Source organism: Amphibalanus amphitrite, unplaced genomic scaffold (genome assembly GCF_019059575.1).
Source record: "Amphibalanus amphitrite isolate SeventyFive unplaced genomic scaffold, NRLGWU_Aamphi_draft 000143F_arrow, whole genome shotgun sequence".
Classification (NCBI taxonomy): Eukaryota; Metazoa; Arthropoda; class Thecostraca; order Balanomorpha; family Balanidae; genus Amphibalanus; species Amphibalanus amphitrite.
Window position 1 is genome coordinate 99514 of NW_024881638.1, and position 27529 is coordinate 127042.

General features: G+C 47.1%; 2 protein-coding genes across 15 annotated transcripts; one reads left to right on the forward strand and one right to left on the reverse strand.

The window, feature by feature from the left end:
• Positions 1-183: 183 nt before the first annotated feature.
• On the reverse strand, positions 184-25500 carry LOC122382582 (FGGY carbohydrate kinase domain-containing protein-like). 9 transcript variants are annotated; one of them, XM_043368102.1, is made up of 14 exons: positions 22777-22783; positions 12206-12217; positions 11816-12100; positions 11205-11322; positions 9741-9978; positions 9284-9411; positions 8806-8982; positions 8270-8468; positions 7831-7981; positions 6243-6317; positions 5840-5960; positions 5321-5424; positions 1124-1170; positions 184-644 (listed from the first exon to the last, which is right to left on the reverse strand). In XM_043368102.1, the coding sequence occupies exons 1-14, from the start codon at positions 22777-22779 to the stop codon at positions 557-559; spliced, it is 1746 nt and encodes a 581-aa protein (XP_043224037.1). In that variant the 5' UTR covers positions 22780-22783; the 3' UTR covers positions 184-556. The 9 variants fall into 9 exon arrangements, with proteins under 9 accessions (XP_043224037.1, XP_043224046.1, XP_043224042.1 ...); XM_043368111.1 differs by lacking the exons at positions 12206-12217; positions 22777-22783 and adding an exon at positions 25438-25500 and having other exon boundaries at positions 11816-12142; XM_043368107.1 differs by lacking the exon at positions 12206-12217 and having other exon boundaries at positions 11816-12018; positions 22777-22804.
• LOC122382584 (haloacid dehalogenase-like hydrolase domain-containing 5) lies at positions 11989-27518 on the forward strand. Of its 6 annotated transcripts, none has more exons than XM_043368115.1 (2): positions 11989-12142; positions 25438-27518. In XM_043368115.1, exon 2 carries the CDS (start codon positions 25637-25639, stop codon positions 26897-26899), a length of 1263 nt encoding a protein of 420 aa, XP_043224050.1. In that variant the 5' UTR covers positions 11989-12142; positions 25438-25636; the 3' UTR covers positions 26900-27518. The 6 variants fall into 6 exon arrangements, with proteins under 6 accessions (XP_043224050.1, XP_043224052.1, XP_043224053.1 ...); XM_043368117.1 differs by lacking the exon at positions 11989-12142 and adding an exon at positions 22290-22393; XM_043368118.1 differs by lacking the exon at positions 11989-12142 and adding an exon at positions 23061-23130.
• The last annotated feature ends 11 nt before the right edge of the window (positions 27519-27529 follow it).

Here is a 27529-nt window from a genome sequence, read left to right on the forward strand (position 1 = left end):
TATGATCTGCGGTATGCACTGCATATAAGTGCATAGCATACTCCAGCTTAGCTTCTACGATTAAAAGCAGATACCAAGCTGAAACACGACACAGCAGTTCAAGCTATCCACGGTGATATCGGATCGGATACCTTATATGGGTAAGTATGGATAAAAATTACGCATCCGTTTCAAATGCAGCTATCATCGTTTATTTATTTATTATATCGTTTATTTCCCATTCAATGAAATCATTCGGACAATTAGTCACATAAAATGTTGTCACCCTCAAACACATACTTATGTAACGCTCACGTTTCACCTGTGAACTATAGATTCGAGCCCGCGACTCGTCCTATCCCCATACCCCCACAATCCACATACCGTTCCTGCGAAACGGCTTGGTCGTAAGCTCGTAGCCTTAAATTGCACATTGCATAATTAGGTCGTCATGATCAACCTTTGAAAGGCAAAAATATCAAAAATATATGCACCATAGCATATAAGCAGTGAGCTCAACTCACACAAAAACCCACCAGATGCGGTAGTTTAGTTATATTCCGCCAGGCCTGAGTTTTTACTTCATAGACCCTTCCATGATCTCCTTATAAGTCAGCTGATCGCGGTGCATCTTCTGGAAAACTTTGTACTTCTTCAAATGGAACCTGAAAGAAACAACAGCGTCAACACAACTATCGAGGCTTTAATCGACAATGCAATAAGTTTTCCGTTAATTAACTCTGTTTCCTTTGCTTCTGGGTTGTGTTGTGCATCAACATATTTTAAAACGGAAAAATATCGACTTTAGCTATGATTTTCGGGACACGAGAAATACAAATATCAAACATGAAACGAAAATGCCATACCATTAACGATAGGTTTCACAGAGAATTGAAGAAAAAAACTGAAAATACAGGAAATAAAACGATTTACTACTTCAGAACGCTAAACGATCATTGACCCATTCCCTATTACAACACATAGTTGTAAATCAAAAGAACAACCTGCATGAAGATAGTAACTTCATCGTCACCCAGCTGCCGAAACATGTAACGATTGCTCAGAACATTTTCACTGTGAGCTGATCCCCGAATCCCGCCCAATTCCTGCAGTGCGCCCAGTACAGCGCAACTAAGTTACTCACATCTCCAGTTCCGGTCGGGGTGACACGCTGGTGCCCGCGCCGCTTATTTCTGCCGTGCAAAGGAAGAAAACCGTAAGCGCCATTGAACAAATTTTACAGGAGAGCATTTTTTCGTGTTTTGCGCAACACATGAAAACTTGCTGCATTCTTTTGTGTAAATTGGGTATCAAAATAACCGCCTTTGAACGGGCATGACATTGGTATATGATTTTATTTTTAAAAATATAAACCTATCGAGATAATTCGAAAAAGTTTAATTGCCTTTGCGTATTAACCCAATCTCGAGAAAAATGTCGAGGCAAAAAAACGTAAGTCACAGCCGACACGGAAGGTGGCGGATACGGTTCCTATACGTTTTCTTGCCTTGGTCACCATGACTAATAATCTACGCGCATAAAACCGTATCTAACAACATACGTTTTCTATTTTGGGTGCTTCCTGGCTATTGCAATCTTACTGACTATATCAGAAACGTAAGTCCACTGTCCGATTTTCTGCCCTTTGTCGATATTGTCCACGCTTCGCCAAAACGACCATAAAAAAGACGTATGCTCCACCGGAAGTGAAAGAAATGAATGAATGAATGAATGAAGATGTATTGAAAATCACACAATGGCGTGTATTCAGGCACAGCTGTAAAACAACAGGGTGCTGTGAACTTTGGGTGATATTGAATATAACAATATGTGTATTAAACACTGCACAGTCAGAGCTGTCACAGTGACAGTGACAGTCACAGTGACGGCTGTCATTGCACAGAACAGCCAGACTGAGTACTCACTGGCAGAGAACAGTCAAATACAGGGTAACAATAAAATTGATTTAAAAATCCATCCGCGACCCACTGAATGTTGTGTGCCGCAATCGAATGCGGGGTAACAACAACGGGCCTAACAATTCACCCGCGAACAACTGAAACTCGTGTACCGCAATCGAATGCGGGATAATAGAAAAACGGACTCGACAAGTCCTTCGCGACTAACTGAATCATTTGTGTGGTCCTCGATGCGTTGCGAGTCTGCAAGCCTGTGTATTGCTTTCTCGTCTGCCTAGCCAATCAGATCCCGCACACTCGTCTTGGCGTTTTCCTTCAGAGTCACCCAGAAGGACCGCTTGTGGCTGCTGATCAAGCTGAGCAGGTTGTCGCACAGCTGGTCGATCTTCTGCTTGTTGACACACCGCTCCTTCTCCCGCATCTTCAGGGGACGGTCGATGCTGACTTTGGCTTTGAGCAGGTTGTACGTCTTCCAGTCACTCTGGTCGAAGCTGCTCTTTGTGTAGAGCAGTCCTGACCCTTTCCTCACTTGCACCACCTGGAAGTCTCGGAGATACGGGCGTGCCTCTATGCCCTGGAGTAAGCGAATCTTCGCCTCACTGAACACGTTCTCCGCCTCGACGAAGTCTGTGCCGCTCATGTTCTTCACCCGCAGGCCCGTGCTTGCGACAGTCTCAACGAAGTCATTGAAATCCTCGATTGACTTCTTTCGCTTTATGCTTTTGTTTATGACTTGATGATCGGCGTCTGCTGACATCGCCGTATGTCCGGTGGTGAGATTTCAGCGTGATTTGCTGAACAGCCAGGTCACTTGACTGCACAGCATGCAGGAGAACTGACAGCACCACCCAGCACTTATTTTGCGAAGAGCAGTTGTCGCAGAAGATGGTGAACTGCTTCGTGTCTCGGTTGGCCTTGATGAGGGCCAGATAGGAGCTTGCTACGTCACCCGCCTTTCGCTCTGAGACCCCCTCGTGCCAAAGCACCGCCAGGCCTCTCTCCTTGTTTGCCCTGCTCCTCCTCTTGTCAGTAGACTGGATCAAGCTGAATGTCTCGTTGTACGCCACGATGCGTCTGGTGAAGAGACAGGTCTTGTGCGGCAGGATTGGAAGCATGCAAACTTTCATCATATCCGCACTCAGCACCAGCTCGTTGTCGTCCCAGTCGCGTTCGGCATCATAGCGATATTCCTGTCTTGCTCGTCGAGCCTGTGCCATGTGACCTCTGTGTCTTGTGCAGACCTCGCATCCGCCGTCGCCTTCCGTCTCGCTGCACTCTCCTTTGTGTACCGCGTGCAGCTTCAAGCTTGCAGGTCTCACATTCCTCCCCGGACAGGTGCGTAAAGCCGATGTTGAGGTCCTTGAGGACCTTCCGGTACGTTTCAAAAGAACATGCACTCTCACGACTGGCTTTAAAGTCCCTGTACATCTTGCATACAGACAGTTCGGGCGGAAGATACCTTCTGTTCGGCGCATGGAGGTATCTATAATGCGGCACTGCGGGCTCGAAGGACATGATATGCTCCTTTATGGCCTCGCGGTCACACTTGTTGGCTGCTGCGCTGTCACCTCGTCTGTCCTTGGGTGCAACCGCCGTCATGTCTTCCCTTTCCAGCGCATTCCGCACCGGCGTGTCGTTGGTAGGTTTCATCCCCAGTGAGGTAAGGAAATATCCCTTGCACACCTTGATTTTCCTCCGGTCTGACGGGAGATACCATTCCCTCGTCCTCTTCCGCCTAGAGCCTCCAGTGTCACCACCCTCTTCTGCCTTACGCTTCCGGCAGCGCTTTACATCTAGTTCCATCACGTGGGCACAGATCCACTCTCTTCTTACCTCAGTTGGCATGTTGTTTACCTCTTTGTTTATCCTGCGCCTGTCAGTTTCACTGACCTTTTCGGCACAACCGTTGGGACAGCGTCCATCAGCGCACGCAGGCGGCGGGGATAATACAGCATGTTTCGCAGCATATGCATGTATCTGTTGTTCCATTGTCCGAGGTCTCCTCGGGGATGTGTGCGCCGGGTCGTCAGGTGTGTGCGTCTGGTCGTCTGGTGTGGTCGGTACTGGTGCACTGCTAGCTCCGGCATCGTTCTGGGAATATCGCTCAGGTTCATAGTCCCCGTTCGTTGCATCGCCAGTGATGGACGTTTCACCTGCGTCCATGTCCATGCTGGAGCCAATGGCGCACAGCATATTGATATCGTCCAGTTCCACCGCTGAATCATCCAAGACGATGCCCCAGGATGTGTCCATGCTTGTCTCTGCTCCCTGGATGGAGCCCATTCCCGCGTGGTCTCCGCTACCGTCAATGCCAGTGGGAAGTGTTACCGCCAACGCCGGCAGCACCGCAGTCACCGGCACGGACGGCGCCTCGGCCGTGGGGGCCAGCACCGGCTCCAGCCCCGGCACGGGCGGCGCCTCGGCCGCGGGGACCAGCACCGGCACGGGCGGCGGTCCTGACACAGGGGCCAGCCCCGGCACGAGCGGCTCCTCGGCCGCGGGGGCCAGCACCGACACGGGCGGCGGTCCTGTCACAGGGGCCAGCCCCGGCACGGGCGGCGGTCCTGACACGGGATCCAGCCCCGGCACGGGCGGCGCCTCGGCCGCGGGGGCCAGCACCGGCACGGGCGGCGGTCCTGTCACAGGGGCCAGCCCCGGCACGGACGGTGCCTCGTCCGTGTGGGCCAGCACCGGCACGGGCGGCGGTCCTGACACAGGGACCAGCACCGGCACGGGCGGCGGTCCTGCCACAGGGGCCAGCCCCGGCACGGACGGTGCCTCGGCCGCGGGGGCCAGCACCGGCACCGGCCTCCAGGAACCTCCAGGTGCTATGGCAAATAAACGTATGTCCATCGAGCTTGCCATTTTGCTTGGGGACGGGTATACTGACAATGGATAAAAACCGTAAGTCCATCGTACGTCTTTTTGCCATTAGAAATTCGGCAGGGTGACCAGGAAAATAAACGTATACGCCCACATACGGCTGGCCGAAATTGTCGGACAATCCTTTCCAGAATGGAAGATAAACGTAAGTGCATTTTTTCGGTTTCTACCAAGGCAAATAAACGTATATCCATCTGTAAGTTTATTTTCCGTTGTACCATGTTGACAATGTATGGTGGCAAATAAACGTAACTGAGCACTTGCGTCTTTTATCCATGGTTACTCCGAGTTTTAGCCGATTTTTCGTTGATCATACGTTTTTTTGTCAAAGATACGTTTATTTGCCAGTATTATAAAATGCTTTATGTGACATAAGGTTATTTTGAAATATTTTATTCTTGTATAACTTGGTATAAAATCATTTAATATCTGTGTAATGTATATGGTTAGATGCAGAATAACATGACGATTCCAATGATACCAATAACTCATTTTCGGTAAAAGTGGCGCTTACGGCTTTCTTCCTTTGTACGGCAGATTTGACCTCTGACATCGTCCAGGGTCAGCCCTGAGGCGACGGCGCCGAGCATTGCCGCTCCGAGTAGCACCGCCTCCGGCTGGGAGGGGCAGGTCACGGGAACACCTGGGGAGGGGTACATCGGGGTCACGAGAACACCTACATAGAGGGACAGGTCACGGGAACACCTGAAGAGGGGAACATCGGGTCTGGGTCACGAGAACACGTCCTACATAGAGGGACAGGTCATCGGGAAGAGTCACAGGTCACGGGAAAGTAATATCCTTTACACGTGCGACTCTACGATCGCACGCTACATCTCCTGCGACTCTACATATTTCCCCAAACGAAAAAAGGACGAAACGAAATCGACAGATTTGTTCGAGACCTCTCACGGTATAATATGCACCAACCGGCGATAGCCAGCCCCACAGACAGCAAACCAGGCATCCACCGTCCTATTTATAATTTCGCCTCTTACTCACGCTATCACAGCACTCCAGATCTCCCCCCCCCCCTCCTCCCCCCTCCATAGACGTACCGAGAACGTCGGCCAGCGTCTGAACGAACAGGGACGACTTGGCGATTCCTCCGCAGATGTAGACCGCCTCGATCCGGTGGCCACCCGAACTCAGAGCTTCCACGATAGACCGAGAGCCGTACTGCAGACAGGGGATGATTCGGTGCGTCAGGGTTTGACTTTTGGGGCAGAGTTTTACAATCGTAGTCAGGTTGGTACAAACGACAAAGAAAGAAAACAAAGCTAAAATCGAGTAAGTTATGAAAAGCTAGATACTTTCTTAGAGCTGAATGTGTTTTATTTCGAACTTCAGCTCGATGTAGCGATTTCATGTGTGGCCTAGGTTTTGAATTACATTACATAACTAGTTATTCATATTACTATGGCTTGTATGTTATGTTTGATTCAGATTTCAGATACGTACGCAGATGGCCTGTAGGTGGGCGAGATAGTATTTGGCCAGGCTCTGTCGGCCCGTATCCAGCGTCAAACCGCTGACCTGAGGAAGAAACAAAATAAACCTCATCCTAATCGAAACATGGCATAGCGTTGTCCGTTAGTGCCTAAACGGGAATCGGGGAACGGGGAATCGAATGTTCAGAGTGGATCCATCGAGTAAAAGGAATATCCGATGTCATCGAAGGTCTACCACCTATCTCCCACAACAATTTTACTGTACTTTTAGCATGCATAATAAAACTTTAATTTTGGACGGTGCAACCGAAAAGTCGAAGAGGATTCTGGATTCGATCGACTGTTATTACGAGCGAGCGAGCGCAGCGAGCGAAGCGAAGTCTTTTCAATATAACGGAAAAATCTCAGTATGAGCGGCCCGGCCCGGCCCGGCCTGTAACGCTTTTGAGAGGCTTATATCTCAGCAACCGCTGGACCGAATGGCCTGCGGTCTTTTTTGCTGGGTAGCCCCATCCCTTCTACCCCGTAATTGACTACTTTTGATACATCTCAGTGACCGCAGTGGCACGTGCCACGTGAAAAGTCGAGGGTGTTCAAGCAGTTTTGCAAAAGTAATGATTTTGAGAGGCCCATATCTCAGCAGCGGCTTGAGCGATTGTCTTGCGGTCATTTTTATAGGGTAGCTGCATCCCTTCTACCAAAGGTCGGATACTCTTCATCTATGTGAGTGACCCCCACTGCACGTGCAAAATACAACAATAAGAGGTGCCAAATTTGTTCCCATTTCAGTAACTCGGTAATTACTGGGGCGATTTCGCTGAAACTTGGCATACAGGTAGGCACTATTGGTGCCAATCGGAATTTCTTTTCTTGGAATTCCAATTTTTGTCCAATTCCAATTTGGAATTTGGACGGAATTCTTAACATTTTTTGGAAATTAATCGGAACACAAGGCCTTTAAAATTTAAAATTTTAAAACGGAGGCCTTTAAAACGCTTTTAAACACTTTTAAAATTTACGCAAAAAAATGCAAAAATCGTTAAAAATTGGAATAGCCCCCGCTTTGGACAAAATTGGAAATATACTTGGCAATTTCTTGGAATTGGATCGGAATTGGAATTGAAATTTCATGAAATTGGCACCACTAGTAGGCACCCACCAGGCAATGCATTCCCATGTGTTGTGGTTAGGGTGCTACTGCACGTGCGCACGTGCAGGGGGCGTTTCCAGATCTCGAGAACGGCTGGGCCGATTGCGCTCAAATTTGGTACACGGTTTGGGACCGGTTAGTAGGGTGCCGTGCAAAAGTCATTTTGGACCCCGTTTGCACGTGCGCACGTGCAGAATGCCGCTTCCAGATCTCAGGAACGGCTGGGCCGATTGCGTTCAAATTTGGTACACCGCTAGCGACCGGTTAGAAGGGTGCTTTGCACAAGCCCGTTGGAAGAACCCTCTCGCCCTTCTGCACGTGCAGGGCTCACTATCTCGCTCGCTCGTTCTTCGCCCAAAAGGCGTTTTACTGGTAGGTATTGAACCTTTCTCATTGTGTCGTATGACGTTTTCGCGGAGAATTTAGCGCAAAATGTCAGCCTGCCCACCATTCCCCGAAGAGTGGTGTCGGCGTGCGGTGACCGGTTGCCATGGTGATCCGGGTACACGTGGAGATCACTGGTGAGCAGCGTTACGTCCGAGAGTCCCCGATCTTTGGCCATAGTCGACAGCAGTTCCTCCAGGTCTTCCTGAACAGGCCTGTCGTGGGACACATTGGACAATAAGATTAGACAAGACGTATTTTATTGAAATTTTTACATGACAGCATGATTAGGCGTCGTTATCAATTTCTTGGGAAAAGGTTGAAAATCGAAGAGTATCTGACGGAAGTATCGCCGTTATATCGTCGCATAGTCGTTTACCAGGCCTATGCCCTTGTACACATACATATTGCATAGCCCAAGCGCCAAGTCGCAACTATTCATTCAAGCGATCAAACTGTCATACCGAGATACCTCGGCCTCAGCCTCCTATCCAAACACCCACCTGTTGTTCTCAGTCGCCGCCTGGCCCAGCGGGTGGCTGTTGATGACATACTCCAGCAGGCGTCCCGAGGCGCTCTGACCTCCCTCGCTGAGCCATAGACCGGGCAGCATGGCGCTCCAGTAGGGACCCCACACACCGGAGACCGGACAGGGCTCCCGGCTCACCGCCATGAAGCACGAGGATGTGCCGGCGATGATGCCTGCGGTGGAACGAATGGGTGTGAGGATCAGCCGCTCAAAGTGTTTGGTCAGGACTAGGGAAAGAATACAGACTGGGTGTGAGATGAAATGAGACAATTTTGCAGCGCTCACTTTACAATATAGACACGATGAGCATGTAAATCTGAGCCCGTGCCACTAAACGATTTTTACGTAAGAAAATATTGTGACAAGTCGACATTATCCAGTTCTATGCAACATTCACGGATACTCGAATGGCAGCGTGTGGTTTTGATATTGGCCGTGAACTAGGCACACGCTTCCTACGGCAGGAGAGTCTCAAGTCGCAACCCTTACCTCTCCCGACTCTACACTCACCGAGTCTGGTGCAGGGGTCCTCGAACTGGTCTCTGATAGCCATCAGGCCAAGGCCGCCGGCGTGCGCGTCAATGAGCGCCGCACCCACAGGGGTACCGGCCGGCACTCCCAGACGCTCGGCGGCCTCCTCAGTTACACCTTCACCTAGGGGTGAGCCCGGCGCCGCCACCTCCGTGCCTGACCGGGATACAGCGGGCGTGGTCGGTAAATATGGGCTGAATTTGGTTTGCGTAATCATCTCATATAATAATTCAGCAATGCTTCAGTAATACAACAACCGATCGGAAAAGAATAGCAAAACAAGGTGCTAAGAGCATAGGGAATTCAACTTCTACAAAGCATACCTACCCACACTAAAGCAGAATACAATGTCGCATGCAAGACAATTACGAACGCTACTACATACTTCTCGAACTTCAAGTTACAAAATTTACGTTACAATCTGTCTTTCGGGAATGCTAAGCTTCATCATACGTACCGATACGTTTCCATCCCTCCTCCGCTAGGCCGCCGAGCCCGATCTGTTCAAAGTAGGTCCTGTCCCATCCCTCCGTCTCCTTGTCACCGGCCTGGTACGTCCATTTACACACGACGGTGCAGAGGGACCTGCGAGGTAAGAATTCTGGGATGTCAAAAAGTGCCTCAAATGTGGATAGGTAAGTGTGAAAAAATGGGGGGTATGAATCGGCGTAGATTGGTATCTCAAAAACGTAAAACACGGTATCTCACCTCTTTACCACGCGTTCACGAGTCAATTTAATCACAAGGCGTTTCGCGCAATCGAAATTGCTTAAAAAAAAACGATCAACAGTACGGATTAACCGGAGAGGAAATCAGATGAAAGGTTACAGTTAGAGTACTGTTGATGTATGTAAAATGATAATGAAATAACGAGAGAAACGGATAACCACGTGTTAACATCAACGTTATCGCACCTGGTGAGCGATCCGGTGGCCTTCCACGTCAGGAAGTCGGGCAGGTCGAAGAACATGCCGGCCCGATGCCAGGTGTCGGGCATGTGCTGCTGCAGCCACAGCAGCTTGGGCGTCTGCATCTCGGGCGAGATGGTGCCCCCGACCGACTTCAGCACCGGGTGGCCGAGGCTGTTGATGAGTTTGGCCTCCTCCACCGCCCGGTGGTCCATCCAGACGATGATATTCTGGTCCGGCTCGCCTGTGCGGTAGTGGACAGTGTTGGCAGTGTTGGCGTAGTCGTGCAGTGCACTGCACTGCAGTGTTGACGTAAATATAAGAAAACGGCGACGGACAGATTACTGACTAAAGTAAGGATCTAATTAACGCCAAAACATACGGTTAGAAAAAAACATGGCATCATAATACTTAAAATCACCAATGTAGCACGTTACTTACACATTTCATGGAATACGGCTATTTCCATTATCCCTCGCCGGCGCGGGGGGGAGGGGGGGCTAGGATTTTTTTCGCAAATAACTCGCGTAAAAAGCGGCCGATCGCGACGAAACTTTCAGCACCCTCACATTGATCAATTTTACACCTAACCTGAAAATTTCATGACCCTGACTCAAATGATCTTTGACCTGTAACCTACTTTCCGAGACGATGTTTGGCCGGAATCGCGATTCGGCGCATGTCAGGTCGCATTAGCCGCGCGTTTGCAAGCTTTTCGAGGTTTCAAGCGTTCAAACATGTGATTCGATGTTGCTCCCATGCATAAGGGTCGATGTCAAGGTCACCTGAAGGTCAGGTCAGGTCATTGACCTTTGGTGACCTCGGTTCACTTTTTCGAGTTTACATGTTTCTAGGCTAGTTTTTGGAGCTGATTTCGAATTTAGCAGCCATTTGAACATTTACGAAGTAGTTTTGGTGCCTTCGTAATATGTTACGAAGCTGTCAGAGGCGGTTGACACGTATTACGAATACCCGTCACGACCCCTACCGGTTGACCTGACCTGACCCGACCTGATCTAAATGCTTAAAAACATGTCATCTCTGATCAAAACTAACACGATATTCGTGATCAGCACCCCGGAAAACCCCATAGCAGCCTCACTTAACGACTTTCTGACAGGTCCCGATTTTCCCGATTTTCATGTCATTGACCTGACCTGGAAGGTCACCCGATGACCTAGGAACTTAAAATTGGATATCATCGGCTTCCTCTCATGACGGGCAACACGCTCGTTTTTTTCTGCGAAGCTCTAGCTCGATCAGGGACCAAACGCGAGGGGGGGGTCGTGCCACCCCCCCCCCCCTCTCCTTGTGCCGTCGAAGGACGCAAAATGGCCTGTGCCGGCGAGGGTTATGGTCCCAAATCTGCGTTTGTGTGTAAATATCAACATCCATCGACCATCATGAATCCTAATGAGCGAGTGAGAGCCGGCAAGTGTCGCTAATCGCCACCGAAAAAAACGTAGGTACCCTGAGGGCTGACGGTGAGCGGTCGCAGATCAGTGTCGAGAACAACCAGCGAGCAGGTGGCGTCGAACCCGATACCGAGCACCGTGGCCGGGTCGGCGCCGCTCTCCGACAGAGCTGTCTGAAAACAGAGACCGGGCGGGATTCGAACACACGATCGGGCCGGATACGAACACAGACCGGGCGAGATGTAAAAATTTTGGGGCGGGACACGAATACACGGACCGGAGTGATGCGAATACAAAGAACGGGCGGATATGAGCGAAGGCTGGACAGGATAAGAAAACACCGTCGGGAGGGATACGAACACTCAGACCGGGCGGGGATACGAGCCCAAGATCGGGAGAGATACGATACAAGCACACGGTGACACGATCAGGCCGGATAGAACACATAACGGGCGGCGAGTCGGGAATCCCGTTAGGGTCAAATAACATGACGATCTGCGATAATAAATGATTCAGATTTTAGACAGAATCCTTCCATTATCCATGCGAAACAATTGATAAAACAATATCGCGGTCGAGCGCAAAAGCCGTCCTCGGTCATACACTAATAACAAACGTACCTACCTACTATTCTACAATAATCGCGATCTAAGCCACCGCGTTTACCTTGACCGAGGTGCAGCAGGCGTTCCATATTGCCTCCGAGTCCTGCTGGTACAGGTCAGGCTGGGGACTCCAGGTGGCGATGGGCAGCGAGTGCGAGGCCAGAAGTCGGCCGTCCGCCTCGAACACGGCCGCACGGACGCTGCCCGTGCCCACGTCCACACCCACAAACACGCCCATGGCTCCGGTGAGGGCACTGCGCCAAACTGCGCGAGTGGAGGTCGAGTGATTACAGGGGTGTGAGGATGTGAGACTTGAGACTTGAGAGTCACCGCCGAGTTTGCTCGTCTGAAATGGAGTGCGGGTACCTACCTTGTGTATTGGTGACTGGTGAGTGGTGAGTGGAAGATATGAGTTGTGCTCCGGTGGAGTAAGCCACACCTTATGCTATACAAGGTTCATGGTCTGTGTTTGGGTTCGGGTGTTTATTTTGGTAATGCTTCTGCGTCGATGCCTCAAGGGCAAGGCAATGGCAGTCCCACGCACAAGGGGGAAAAGCTCAAATTATTGAGCGCTCAAAATATTGAGCGTGTGACGTCAGAGGCCCCCATAGGCGTAATGCTGAGGGCTCAAAAAATTGAGCCGTTTCAGGAACACGTTTTGCAAAAGCAACTCGCAACACCTAGGGAGAAATGGCAACACCCTAGGAGAATCACTAATGATGCAAAACAGATTAGGCTTTCATATTTTTCACTGCTCAAGCTTCAATGATTGGGGGAACACCAATTTCTAGGTCGAAATCTTACGGCATACCAGGATGCCTTAAAAACAGGCCAATATTTATGTCGAAATAAAAGTTATTTTTTGTCCATTCACGTTTTTTACTAGGGTTCTGTTGGAAAGAGCATTTTTCATACTACCCAAAATGATTGCGACTCAATTTCACATCACCCATATTGGAGAATATTTTTCATTTGGCGGCGCCGTTTGTTTATTTCGTCGCGACGTCTCCGGTCGGGTGGTTGTCGTCGTCCTTGTGTTGAAGGTAAGTTTTTATCGTTTTAGTTATATTTAGATGTTAAAAGGTACACTGAAAAGTTTGAATATGCTGTGATTTTAAATTTGGAAACACGTAAACGTCAATCAATTCACGTTTTCCTCGATTTGCGTGCAGATAAGTAACTGTCGACGAAAGTGGCGCCATCCGATATGATGTTTTGAGGGAAAGAGACACAACATATTTACGTGAAAATTTTTGTTTTTTAGTGGTCTAAGTGCTTCAAAGAGGCTGTGAATGTTTTCTTCACACAATTTTTCATTAGGTATGATGAAGTAAAAGGTAGTTTCAGTCTTAACTTTCATATAATTGACATTAAAACATATGATAGTCCACTGCTATCAGTGATTGAGTACCTTGATATTTGGCATTTCTTATTAATTTGAATGTATTCTCTATCCATATGTCCTGATAGTAAGTGACAATACTCTGCCAATATGTGTCCATAGTTTTCACATTCATTTTCCAGTCCTTTACATAACATCACAATTTATAATCAACAAAACTCAACTCCTTCATTACTTCACAACACTGACAGCATGACAGACTGACAGTCAACTATTGTGTGTGTGAATGCTGAAACAGGATAGCCACTTTGCTGACTGGCTCATTTGAAATAAGATAAAAATGATCCTATATATCATTTCCATCTGGAGGATCGGAGTCAACGGAAAAGGAAGGCCACTTTCAAGCCTCAAGGTCTAGGCTGCCAGACGCCAGTTGGCAGTCACCACCAAATTTATAATAGATTAATTCATTATTATACTTTGAGACCCTTAGGTCACTGGATCGGCATCACATTTTCAGTTTCAATATAGTAAAGGTTTTTATTTGTATGATGTGAAATATTTTCCTGAATCAGAATTTAATTATCCCTAAGTACCTGGTAGAGGTTTCGGATTTAATGCTCATTGTTGGTGTGCAGTCAGGATTTTTTGATAGGTCCAGATAGGGAATCCTGAGCAATTTTATAGTAAAGTGGTCTCCTTATAATCACCACGCATTTTATCAAAAGCATTTGTAGAATTCATTCAAGGAAGAATTTTATCAATGTTGCACCCATTTCTTAGACGACCTAGGCTGCATCTTTTTTTAGTTCCTGTTGTATGACATATTTTCCATTTTGTTCCACTGCATAAAGAAAAAAATCGTTTGAGATCACCAAACAGCTTTTCTTTTTCTGGCAGGTCTGCACAACCAAGCGGTGGCTGGCGAGGACGTCGGCCATCCCTGTGGGTAAGGTCATCTGCTCAGCCTTTGTGGAGATCAGCAAGACGTCACCAAGATGAAGACTTCGCTGGAGCAGAAGCCGCTGACCCGTGTCCGATCGGGCAGGTCATGCTCGACGGCACGAGCCACAACTTGAACGACTCGGTGACATCAACAACATGGTGGAGCAGGTGAATGAGTTTGGCGACGTTTTGTGCGACTGCAAGAAGGGTTGTCTGCGTGTTCTGGCCGGCGGAGCGGCGACGCTGCGCAGTCTGTGCTGGTGGTGAGCAGCTGGCCGTGGTGACCGCGCGCGCCCACATGCGCCGACAACCTGTGCGGCTTCGACGGCCCCGGGACAGCCCGATGCCGCCCGGCGCCCACTATGCGACGCCGACCGCGCACTGTCCGCACGGCCACATGGAGGTGTGCCCGCGCCTTTTGCCCGCACGCCGCTACCTCGCAGCTGGTCTGCAACCACGCCGTCGCCGCCTGTAGCCCGATAACAAAACGGCTGTCTGATAATGCCGCGTGTTCTTTGTGATGTTGCTACTGTGATGGTTGCTACTGCTGGTCTGAGACTCGATGTTTCCATTCGTCTTTTACATGTTAAGGATTTGATAATGATAAGCTTAGTCCGAGCTTAGGTCGTTTATATCATTTGTTATATGGCATATTTTGGATCAAAGCAGTACGACACTGCCTCCTGCTTTTGTGATGTATGCTGGCAAGACGCAGGTTCCGGTCGAAGGTCACCCGGTTCCAATGTGGTCGGGCTGGCATGCGATAATGTGATGTTGTTTTGCTCGTCTCTGTGTTCCACACTTGATGATGTTTGTGAATCTAACCCACATTGTATAGTATTTTTGTTTGTTTGCGGCCGATGGCCTTGTAAGTTGTAACCGTGGCAATACAGTTTTTCCTGTATAATTCTCCAATATTCAAGCGTGGGTGGATATCTTTCTGTAATCACGTATTCCCTTCTCCCAGTACAGTCAGAAAATATCAATACAGTATTCATACGGATTATTCAAGCCCTGTATAATTATTTGAGGTGTGCCGAATCCGAAAGGCGACCGATAAAACTACTAGCGGAAAATGTGACATGATGCCATGGGTTTGTGAGAAGTTTAGGTACAGCGGCGTATTTAGAAAATCGCGAAGGGGGGGGCCAAGGGTTTGGAGGGCGCCACCTCACCCAAGGAGGGCGCCATACGGTCGCGAGATAAAAAATCGCTCAGTGGGGGTTGGGGGGCTGGGAGGCGTTTTTTACCATGCCACCAGTTTTTTTTTTGCGTAACCTCGTATAGGTCGTGCTGCATTGATTTTGCATCGTGTGTATTCTTTATACTCCAGGTCACAAAAGGTCAAGTGTTCTTGAAATGCTGCGCCGAAGGCGCGCGAAATTTTTGAAAACAACCTTTTCCTCCGCTTTTTAGGCACGCCTTTTATACGATCACTGTTCAAAGCTCCTCTCGCTCTTTTACCAAATTTGAAGGTGTAAAAAATACCTAAGGTTTGGTCGGGCCGCTGCCACACAAACTGTACAGAAAGCTTGGCTCATGGGTGTCGATGTATAAAAGTTTATTGGCGGTGGCATATCTACGCACCAGATCACCGTATCGGATTGATACCGGAGCGCGAGATGCGTAAACATCATCCAAATTACCTCAGACCAGCCTTCATAGCCTTCTCACAGATGCATACAGTGTACCCACATAACCAGTTTCAATCACCGAAACTTCAGATGCCTGCTGTTGCGCCCGAACCTGTTGACAATACTTAATCGTAATCCATATAGATGCCATGATGCACGTAAAGTAGGATCAATCCGTTAAGACCAAAGACGTGTTTTATGCATCGTAGAGCGTAGATAGTTTTGGTAGGTATAGATACTTCATTCATTGTGCTGAATGCACGTTCATTTGTGGCAGTTTTCACAGGCAAGACATCAACTATGTGCAATAGAACGACTAAGTTGAAAAATATGCCAAAGGAGTAAATAAATGATAGGAGGGCAGCGATCAACGGATGTTGCCAATAGGTAGAAGGGCTGCGATCCACAGGAGGGCACTAATAGGTAGAAGAGCCCCGATCAACATCCCGAGTTTCGACAGTAGGGCACCGATAGGTAGGAAGTTGGCGAGCAGCAGGAGGGCGCCAATGGATAGAAGGGCAGCGATCAACAGGAGGGCACCAATAGGTAGGAGGGCGCCGATCAACAATCAACAGGAGGGCGCCACCAGGTAAGAGGGTGGCGAGGAACAGGAGAGCACCAATAGGAGGGTGGCGATCAACAAGAGGTCGCCAATAGGTGGGAGGGCGGTCATCAACTGGAAGTCGCCAATGAGCGGAAGGGTGACGATTAAAATGGGGGTGGCAATGGTGAGGAGGGCGCCTTTGCTCAAGAGGATGACACGAACAGGAGGGCGTCTGTGCGGAGGGCGCTAGTCAACAGGAAGGTGCCAGTGGATAGGAGGGCGGTGATCAACAGGAGGGTGCCAGTGGTTAGGAGGGCGGCGATCTACACGAGGGCGCCAATAGGAGAAGGGCCCCGATTAACATTCAACAGGAAGGACTAGGGAACCAATAGGTAGGAGGGCGGCACTGAACAAGAGGGTGCCAAAAGGGAGAAAGGCGGCCTTCAAAATTTCACATGAGGGCGCAATAGGTAGGAGAGCGCCAATAATTATGAGGACGCCGATCAGCAGAAGGGCGGCAATATGTAGCAGGGTGGCGACCTACAGGAGGGCGCCTTCGGGTGAGAGGGCGCTTATTTACAGGACAGCGGCTTACATAGGCGACCACCGTTACGCTTAGAGAGCTACAGCCTACAAATGTGGTTGGAGGGCGCCCGAGGGAGCCCTCCAACCGTATTTGGAGGGCGTATTTGGAATGGGCGTCCTCCGAGGGCGCCCTCCATCCGTATTTTCCCTGTAAACACATTCGCGATTGGAGGGCGCCCTCCAGTCGCGATTGTTTTTCGATTCGATTATATCACAATTGCATTTGCGATTGGAGGGCGCCTTCGGCGCCCTCCAATCGCAAAGGGCGCCTTCGGCGCCCAAGGGGGGGGCCATGGCCCAGTGGCCCCCCCCCCCTGCCTACGCCCCTGTTTAGGTACCACGTAGCATTAAACTTCCTGCATTTCTGTTTCAACTCAGTTTAACGTATTTCAACGAACATAACATCAAAAATGGCATCCAGTACCGGCTTCACCTGTCACGGAGAAGGCTCAATAAATTGAGTGTAGATGCTGGCCGGCACTCAATTTTTTGAGCGCCAGCTGACTGTCGTCTGTCGTGGCGCTCAATTTATTGAGTATCGCGGTCCCGAACGACAAGTGGCGCTCAAAAAGTTGAGCGTCTTTAGGGCATTTTCTTTCCAAAAACACCGATATAAATTATCACGGCGAGTGTTCGAGAAGAAACCTTGTTGCTCTCTCTTGCCATTGATACCTTATTTGGATACGATATTTCCCGTAGTGTGACGCTAGAGGCATTGTAAAATACCATCGCTTCGCCTATTCCTTCATAATGGGGCCCGCTCAATTTTTTGAGCGCTCAATAATTTGAGCTTTTCCCCCTTGTGCGTGGGACTGATGGTTGTGTATGCGGGCCAATGCGGGCCTTGGTATGCGGCAGGGGGGTACGCTCGCATATTTACGTCTGGACAACGAGTTGCGGGGAAAAGTGCTGATTGTGTTGCAGTTTTAGGAGCCGGTGATTAGGCTGGATTTTTTGGTTACTTTTTCGTTCCGATTCATGTATTTCATAGTGTTTGGCTTTTGAATATTTTAGTTCTTTCAGATAAATATTACTTGCCTTACAACTTTTGTAAAAACGTTTCATTTTTTTGTAAGCCGACGTTCAGAGTCCTAAAAATACATCCAGCACTACAATCATTGTAAACAAACAAATGGAGCACACAACTTGGCTCTGTTCCAAGGCCATTTTTTAGTTTATCTGGTGGTTTTCTTGCTCTTGTACGTCGTTTTGTTGGATGTTTTGAATCCCTTAAGATTGACTTATATCATATTTAAGAAGCATGTTGACTGAAAACAATCTGAAGTATCCAGGAGGCTGACAGAGGTCCTGACTACTGAGCAATATCAATATCAAGTTGAACAAGTTATGAAATTTTGATTGATAAACGTAAGTTGATCGGGCTCATATATCAGCAAGGAAAAGTAAAATTAAAAGAGCTTATTGTCCAAAAACAAGCTATAATATTGCAGACCTTGGAGCAATACTGAAGGGCACGCTGAGCAGGATCATGCCAGAAAATGTTGACTGATGAGCGCATATTGATGTATTGGTATGAATATTGAATGATAACTTACAACAGCAAGATAAATTAGTGCTAACTATCAAGTTAAAATCTAGAATGAATGGACTTGGGCAGTTTTACTATGCTTAGTTGCTATGCAGATTGTAATGTGCATCAGGTACTCAGTGTCTGGCAAATGAAACATGCGATCATTCCATTGCTACTGGCCAGGAGAAAGCTTGGATCACTAAATCCACTTTATGTTGATTTTGATGTTAATCATCATCACTGTATTTCTTTAAAGGGACCCTCCCACCTTCAAAAAAGTTAATGAATTGGCATGAAAGTGATGTCGCTCGGTTCAGAAAGAGCAAAAACGAATATCTACCAAATTTCATCGAAAAATATTCACCGGTTTTCAAGATATTAGACTTTTACTTTTGTTTACTTTTTGGGATCTCTGCTGTTCCTAGCGACTTTATTTGAAAGTGCGGCATTTGTTGCGCGCAAAGCAGCATATACCACCGCGTGCTACCAAACGTTTTAGTAAAAGATTTAAAATAGTTAGATCTCCGCTGACGTCACAAATTCTAAGGGGGCATACCAATGCATTAGCCCCTTAGAATCCGAAAACTGCAAGTTTGAAATTCGATATCTCCGAATTAAAGCATTTTTCGATGTTGTGAGTGCCCAAACCGGTATTTTCAGGCCATGGCCACCAATTTGGCTATCTCAACTCAAATCTAATGTTAAGGTGGGAGGGTCCCTTTAAAAAAGGATTGTAGTAAAATTGTCAATGTGACAATCCATGCAACGATGTGATCATATTATGTGTTCCTAGTCATTCGTGATAGTCTAGTCATTATTGGTCCAATATACAATTGCAAAGCTCTCAGTCTCAGCATTTCTTCCTGTGGATGGCCAGCAGTGACTCAGAGCTTAGAAGTATTAGTTTTCTTCACAGGGCTGGGATAAAAAGTACTGAGGGTAATCTTCCACCAATGAACTCTACTTTGACATGGTATGAGATGTAGGCACAAGTAGGTAGGTGCTCAGTTCCTATAGTCAGTAGTTGTGTATGTTTAGTTGGGTTAGATTAGATCAGATTGTTAGTTTTTTAAATTGCCAAATGTCCATAAAAATGTGACCTGAGCAATGAGCATACCTGAACCTGACTAACCTGACAGCTGACCTAACCTCAATCATCACACATATTTGCAGCCTACCCAAGACCTGCATGGCAGTAGCACCCAGTTATAGGTAGGTACTCACCCTAACTCAATCTTACCTGCTAACCTTCAACTTGCCAAAAGTTAGCTCACATTGCCAAGCTGTGTCCAGGGAAACAGTCAGAAACAGAGGAACTGGCTAATTGGGTGGCTGGTGTGAGTCTGTGCATTTAAAGTGTTTCTTCTCTGAAGCTGCTCTGCACTGCTGTATGTCATGTTAGATGCTCAGAAAATGTGGGAAATGATTACTAAGCTACTTTAGTGCTTTGTTATAATGCTCGAGACATGAACAAGTACAGATCCTGCAGGGTACAGCTATGAGTTAGGTGCTAGGTGAGTAGAGTATGTTATGTGAATGTGCTGTTCCCTGTTTGACCGTAAGTATACAAACAAGCACAGGGTCACAGTTATATTCAATCTCCACATAAACATACAACAAAAACGGCCATATAGCCTAACTCCGAACACACCACAGATTACTTAAGCCTTTGAAGGCACAAAAATGTTTTGATTAACAGGACAGGTTTACAATATATCCTCTGTCCTTGGGGGATCTTGCTGCCAAGTTGAGGTATGATGACTGAATTTCAGGATTGATCAACCTTTTCTTAGCCACTGCTTATATATGAGAAAGACCAAATGCTTGTTTGTTTTGATTTACAGGACATGTATACAATATATCCTCTGTCCTTGGGGGATCTTGCTGCCAAGTTGAGGTACGATGACTGAATTTCAGGATTGATCAACCTTTTCTTAGCCACTGCTTATAAACGAGAAAGACCAAATGCTTGTTTGTAAACTGCGTTGAAAATATAATGATGAATGATCCACCTTCAATTCTGACATGAAGGCACAAATGAAATAGTTCCCTCTCCTTTAGGAATACACAAAGCAAAATAAAGCAAATTTTAAAGCAAATTTTAGTGGATGGACAAGAGCAATTAGCATAGCTTTCCCTCAAGTTAACTTCTGGCCAAGGCCATATATAGTCTTCTGGCACTGTTGATGAATTACACTGACGATTATTCGCTTCATATTTTGTAACAAACGCGCTAAAACTGCAATATAACAGCACTATATGCTTCTTGACAAAATGCAATAGTATTAAAAATTTAGCCCTGATGGCATTCATTCTTGGTGGAAACGTAATTACAAAATATTTTGTAGTAACTATTAAATTCCGGCCGAAAACAGTGCACGGTTTAAAAAAGAATCATTCCAATGACGGTCCATTCTTGCGGTCCTGAAATCGCCACTATTTTCGGCCTCTCCAACGCAACTCGTTGTCCAGACGTAAATATGCGGTACGCTCCGGCTGTTTAGCATTACGAAAAATGGTGACAGACGTTTGTGGAGGATTGTCGACGAACTCTTGTTCCGCGAGCAGTACTTACACGCTAGCGGAAAATTCACCAATCAGCGCTCGGCAGTACTCGACGCTGATTGGTCCGACGCTCGTGACGAAATTGCGGGGGACCGCAGTTATTCTCTATGGACCCGAATAGGCTTTTGGATTTCGGAGGAGTTTCTTTAAAATTATATGCTGTTTGGAGCTGTTTTCGAGTTGAAATATATTTCTTATGACTGTTAGCTATATAATGACACCATAAAATCATGATTTTAATAAATATTACCGATGTAATATCGGCCGAAAAGACATGCTGTCATGGCACGGACTGCCCTGCGGCTGATGTGGGGCCCCTAGTGCCAGCGTATGGTAATAATGGGTTGACGAAGGGTTATTGGAGAAACTTAGAGCCCCTTTAGCATTCAGTATAGGGTCATCAGAGGCCGGGAATGTCCATCAGGGGTCTGAGTAGGCCTGTCATAGGGGCATACATGACACATCATGGCCCATGGGTCAATGTAGATCCATTAGGGGCCGTTGAAGGGCCATCATTGTTCAGCGTGGGCTCGCAATTACCTCTGATGGGCATGTGCCGTGCCCCGATGGACTAACGCTGGCCCCTGATGAACCATCACCAGCCCCTGATAGGTCTACAAAGCCCTCTGCTGGGTCCAAATTGGTCACTGATATGCCCAAATGGGCCACTGAGAAACCCGTACAACATCCCCTGACTGCACCTGCTGGACCAATGCCGTCCCCTCATGGGCCCACCACAGCTCTTGAATGACCTTTTCAAGTCCCCTGAAGTGCCTTTATTGGCCTAAATGGCCCCTGATTGACTGATGTGGTCCCTATTGGTCCTATATGGCCCCCATGAGCCCTCAACGTCGGCCTAGACAGCCTTACATTATATGCCACTGGGCCCTGTTGGGTCAGCACCGGCCCCCGATAGGCTTGCACACTGGACCCACCGGGCCTATACCGACCCATGAAGGGTCTATGTCGAACCCTCACGGACCTCCGATGACCACACGCCGACATGTGTGGCCCCATCAGCAGTGGTCCGTCTATCCCATGTACTTACGGTCTTTTTGGCCGATGTGACACCGGTAGTATATAGAATGTCATGATTAAATGTCGTTATTACACAGTCAAAAGTCACAGAAAGAATATCCAAGCTCAAAAATGGCCTCAAACCCAACAAAAACTGGTATAAATCCCCTTCAAAAGCCGTAAGTCTATTAAACGCCATAGGGGAATAGCTACAGTCCCCCGCAATTTCGTCACGAGCATCGGGCCAATCAGCGTCGAGTATTGCCGAACGCCGATTGGTCGATTTCCGCTAGCCTGTAAATGCTGCTTGCGGATATAGTTTTGAACAAGTGAGGGTCGCGGCTACTAATTATCGCTTGTCACCACTTTTTCGTCGGGAACGTTCTACCTGGTTTATATAGCCTTGGTATGCGGTGTACCGGACAGAGGCCAGTGACGACCGGTAGCGACCGACGCGACATCTATATTAAAAATAGGTACGCAAACCGGTACCTATAGCGCCATCTCGAACAAGATTTGGGACTGAATTGATAATTGTAAAGATCAAATGATCGAACAGCGATTTCTCATTGTTCAGTTCAGCGATTCATCATTGAACTAATGATCTAGCATCAGAATTGACAATGATTCACATCAGACCAATAGTGATCTGTGTGATCAAGAGGCCGTTTCATCCAACAAAGCTCATTTCAATTTTCATCATGCGGGATGCGGATCAATCCTATCAATACACGATAGACGTGGTTGGCAAAATTGATCAAAATGACGTGCCACTATCGAAATTTGAATACCATACGATAATTCAGATGTTGATAACACACCAGCACAACGATTCTCGCGTATTTTCAGCAGTTTTCACCATCGACGACGCAATTTTCTGATGAAGCATCAAGGTTCAATATTTGATGTCAGTGGAACAAATACCAAGCATCGATTACTAAACTGAATATGACATCATCGGTATTTGAATAAAAATGGTCAGGAAGTGATTTTAAATGTTTTAAGGTTTCAAAAAGAAAAAAAACGAATTAAATTTAATATAAAACAATATTTTGAGTTTTTTCAGGCACAAAACTAATGTGTTACCAAAAATTTTTAGGGCAGACTTCAATTTCAATGACGTAGCATTATTGCAACTATCTTGGGCAGAAAAGTGTCGTTCGCTGCGCATCTGAGACAAGATTGAATTTTATATACAAATTGCCATAAATTGGTTAGTTCTCTTTGGGCCTGGCCGCCTGTGGATGGCTTAGGTGATAGTTGTGTGGGTGTTTTGGTTTTTATATTAATTTTCTTGCTAATTTGTGTTTTTCGATTAACATTTTTAGCAAGAGTATCACAGTTGGATAACCGGCGCCCTGTTTCAGCTTTTGCTAGCATACATTTTAATCACAATCCACAGCATTGGCATTGGCAATTCAATACATTTTATTTAATGCAACATACATTTTAATCGCCATCCACAGCAGTGGCAATTGAATTGGCATAGTTAAGTTCATAATGATGATTTGAATTGAAGTTCCCCATTATTGCTTTTTTTAAGATTTTCCAAGCCCAACCTATATTTGACTCATAAATTTTGCTGCAGTATGCTAAACACCCCCAAGTGAGGACTGTTCCATTTGTTTTTAAATCGTTTTCCATAGACTAAATCTATTCTTAAATCTTAAGAATTCTAATGAATACCTAATGCCTGTCAATTCAACTACTGCAGTTGTTTTTCAATCATTTTTAATAGACAAACAATTTGTCAGACACCTTTGTAAAAAAGTATTTGTGTATGTCAAGCAACCTGCGGTAATGCATAGGTATTTGCCTCATGTTGCCTTTTTTTTGTATTTTGTTTCACATCAGTCTTAAGCTATAAATTCAAAAGAAACGTAGTGCAATTGCCCTTTTGCACCCTAGGCTCAAAATGGAATTAAAACCACCCATATCAGTCGGGGGAGGTTTGGTCAATCGTTGTCATTTTCAGCACATGCCATTTTTGGCAACCATGTGCTAAAAATGACAACGCTATCAGCTATTTTTAGCAACGATGAAGCCGATTTCACTCCTCAGCGAGGAAATCACGATTTTGGAAATACAAGCACTGATTTTGGAAAAGAAGTGCTGCCACCTGGTGCAAGAAGAAGAAACCAGCTTTAATATGGCCGTTGTTTGTATGGTAGTCCAACGTTGAAGTATACCCTTTTTTGTGGCCTTAAGTTGGAACTTTAAATTGAAGCATCCGAAAATGATCGATATTGATCGAAATCATGATGTTGATGAAAAAAATAATTTATTAAGTTGAGAGAGGAGGCCATTTTATCCAGATGCGGTGGTTTACTTCTTGAAATTATTTTTGCTTACGACGACTGCCATGTAATGAGGGATAATTAGCAGCCGTCATTAGCAAAAATAATTTCAAGAAGTAAACTACTGCATCTGGATAAAATGGCCTCCTCTCTCAACTTAAAATATTATTTTTTTCATCAACATCATGTTTTCGATCAATATCGATCATTTTCGGATGCTTCAATTTTAAGTTCCAACTTCAGGCCACAAAACAAACTACCATACAAATAACGGGCATATTATAGCTGGCTTCTTCGTCTTGCACCAGGTGGCAGCACTTCTTTTCCAAAATCAGTGTTTATCTTTCCAAAATCTTGATTTCCTCGCTGAGGAGTGAAATCGGCCTCATCGTTGTCAAAAATAGCAGAATCGTTGTCATTTTTAGCACGTGTGACAAAAATAGCACGTGCTAAAAATGACAACGATTGACCAAACCTCCCCCGACTGATATTGTCAAAAACCATATTTCAATCACATATGATATGATTTTTCATATGATTATTTAATGCTAAATGAGCCAGATACACTACAAGCAGAAATAACGAAATCTAATCTAAATTCTAACCTGACCAACCTGACCAGGACCTAACCTTACCTACCAAAAGTAACACCACCTGGCTGACTAAACATGTGATTGGGCTTAACTTATAATTTTTTTGTAAAAAGTATCATAGCTTTTTTATGTGTGGTTTCATGTTTCAACCTCAGAAGAATGTGTCCTTTTGTCCATTTTTTTTGTGAATTTCTTCAGTTTGTAAAGGGTGCAAAAGGAGTTAATCACCAAGCTACTTGCTCACTGCTGTTAGCCATGCTGCCATGCTGATAAATTGACCTGTATATTGACCTGCTGTATGCATATTTGCCTCATGATACCTTTTTTATTTTTGTTTTGTTTCACATCAGTCTTAAGTTATAAATTTAAAAGGATCTGCTCACTGTTGTAAGCTGAGGTGTTATGCTGATCTGATCTTGATCTGAGGCCACCTGCCACCAGACATCTTACCTTTTCTGATTCCTTGGCTTGGTGCATTCAGCAATGGTGCATTTACATCAAGCATTGCATAGTGGGTCACCTGGGGCCTGGGCCCATCATTGCTAGTTCATCCATGCTGACATTTTTTTGTATTAGAAATTATATTCCAGATAGGTATGTATGATTGAATGAAACCTGTTCTTTTTGCAGAAAATGATTGGCCAAGTGTGCCTGTTTTACAAGACAAGTTGGGTGTTTCTCTACATGCAATAGTTCTTCAAGTAAAGAGAAATTTTATTCTTCATAAATCAAGAAGTCTCAGCTCAGGATATATTTTGTCCATCAGTGCTGCCAGCACCAGGAGACATTCAAACTATCACTGCCAAGTGTCAACTCACAGTAAGTCAATATGTGGAGCAGACTAAGACCGCTTCACCCCACTGTCTGCCAGCACCGCTCTCTGCTGGCCAAACTATGCAGCACCAGCGCCCCCAGCGAGGCACCCGTGGCCAAGGCCGACCCGGCAAAGCCCACGTTCGGTCTCGTGTTCGACATTGACGGCGTTATCGCTCGCGGTAGAGATGTGATCCCCGCTGCGGTGCACGCGTTCCGCGAGCTGGTGGACTCGTCTGGTAACTTCCGCGTGCCGACCACGTTCGTCACGAACGCTAGTAACAACCTCAAGTACCACAAGGCGGAGCAGCTGTCGGAGTGGCTGGGCCTGCCCATCTCGTCCGACCAGGTGGTGATGGCTCACTCGCCACTCAAATGGTTTACTCAGTACCACCACAAGCACGTTCTCGTCTCCGGGCAGGGCCCCGTCGAGGCGATCGCGCTCAACCTGGGCTTCACCAACGTGTGCACGATCGACTCGTTCCGCCGTCAGTTCCCGGCGCTGGACGTGGTGGATCACTCGCGGCGCACCTGGATGACGGTACCGTCCAACGCGAGCTTCCCGCCGATCGAGGCCGTGGTGCTGCTGGGAGAGCCGGTGCGCTGGGAGACCTCCCTCCAGCTGCTGGTGGATGTGCTCATGTCGGACGGCCTGCCGCTGTACAGAGTCGACCAGCCACCGCTGCCCCACCTGCCCGTGCTGGCGTGCAACATGGACCTGCAGTGGATGGCCGGCGCGCCCATGCCGCGCTTCGGTCACGGTGCGTTCCTCACCTGTCTGGAGGCGCTGTATCGTAAGATCACCGGCCACACCCTAACCTACTCGGCCCTGGTCGGAAAGCCGTGTGAGATCACCTACCACTACGCCGTCAGCAAGGTAGAGGCGCAGGCGGAGAAGGCCGGCAACAGCAACCCCATCCGCCACATCTACTGCATCGGCGACAACGTCAACGCCGACGTATTCGGCGCCAATCTCTACAACCAGTTCCTGGAGAATCGGTTCACTCCGGAGCCGGTACCACAGCAGCGAAACTACAGCCTGCTCAACCGGGACGGAACGCTCAAGGAGCACCGCAGCCATGCCGAGCGCTGCTACAGCGTGCTCGTCCAGACTGGCGTCCATTTCGGTCCCGGCGGCGAGCGAAAGTGGGAGAGCGACCACTCGCCGCGAGACTTTCTGCCGGTGGACCAGCGTCTGCTCCAGCCCGACTTCGACTGCAGGGATGTGCATGACGCCATCCAGCTCATCTTCGAACAGGAAGGATTCAGCACCAGTTGATGAGGCCGAAGTTGCGGCGCCTTCCGCCGCTAGGGCAAACGTCTAGGACGCATTAGAACGTCACGGAAAGAGATGCGGTTAGGTCACAGTTCAAGCAAGGTGCTCGAGCAGAAGACAGCGAGCAGTTTTATGCCCTGTAGGTCGTGGAATAAATCCTCAGGAGTGCGTAGATTTGAATATGCTGAGAGCATTTGCCACTTGCACCTGCCCGGTACCTGCTTTGGCAGGGGTATTTTAATCTAGAAATGTCACTCGAAGCGCCGATAGGACTGTTTGTAGTTTGTCCCTGCCAATGCTCTCTATCGCTTTGCGGGTTTAATAGTCACAAGTGTTTGATAATAATATTGACCTGGAGTAGGTCAAGTGCGTTGCCTACCTGGCGATTGCCCGAATTAACAATCTCCTAAGTGGATCATTCATCAGCTTCGATTGTCCACCTCCAAAAAATGTGTGGAATCTTATAGGAAGTCTTAAAGCAACTAATATGACAAATGATATTTTCTGGATAATCATTCCACCATTCGCTGAGGTCACTGTCATGTGAAGCATCGTTATATCTAGAAGTTGAGAACTCTCCATCGTCATATTTATTTATTTAAAATACATTTGTCTCAATTGATCTTGTTTGTG

Bases quoted from the DNA above. Each gene is read 5' to 3' on its own strand.
- LOC122382584 (XM_043368115.1), top strand. From the start codon at position 25,637: ATGTGGAGCAGACTAAGACCGCTTCACCCCACTGTCTGCCAGCACCGC.
- LOC122382582 (XM_043368102.1), bottom strand. The intron at 7,982-8,269 runs GTGGGTGTTTGG...GTCCCACGACAG, and splicing joins GCGGCGACTGAGAACAACAG to GCCTGTTCAGGAAGACCTGG. The intron at 5,961-6,242 runs GTACGTATCTGA...CCCTGTCTGCAG, and splicing joins CCCACCTACAGGCCATCTGC to TACGGCTCTCGGTCTATCGT.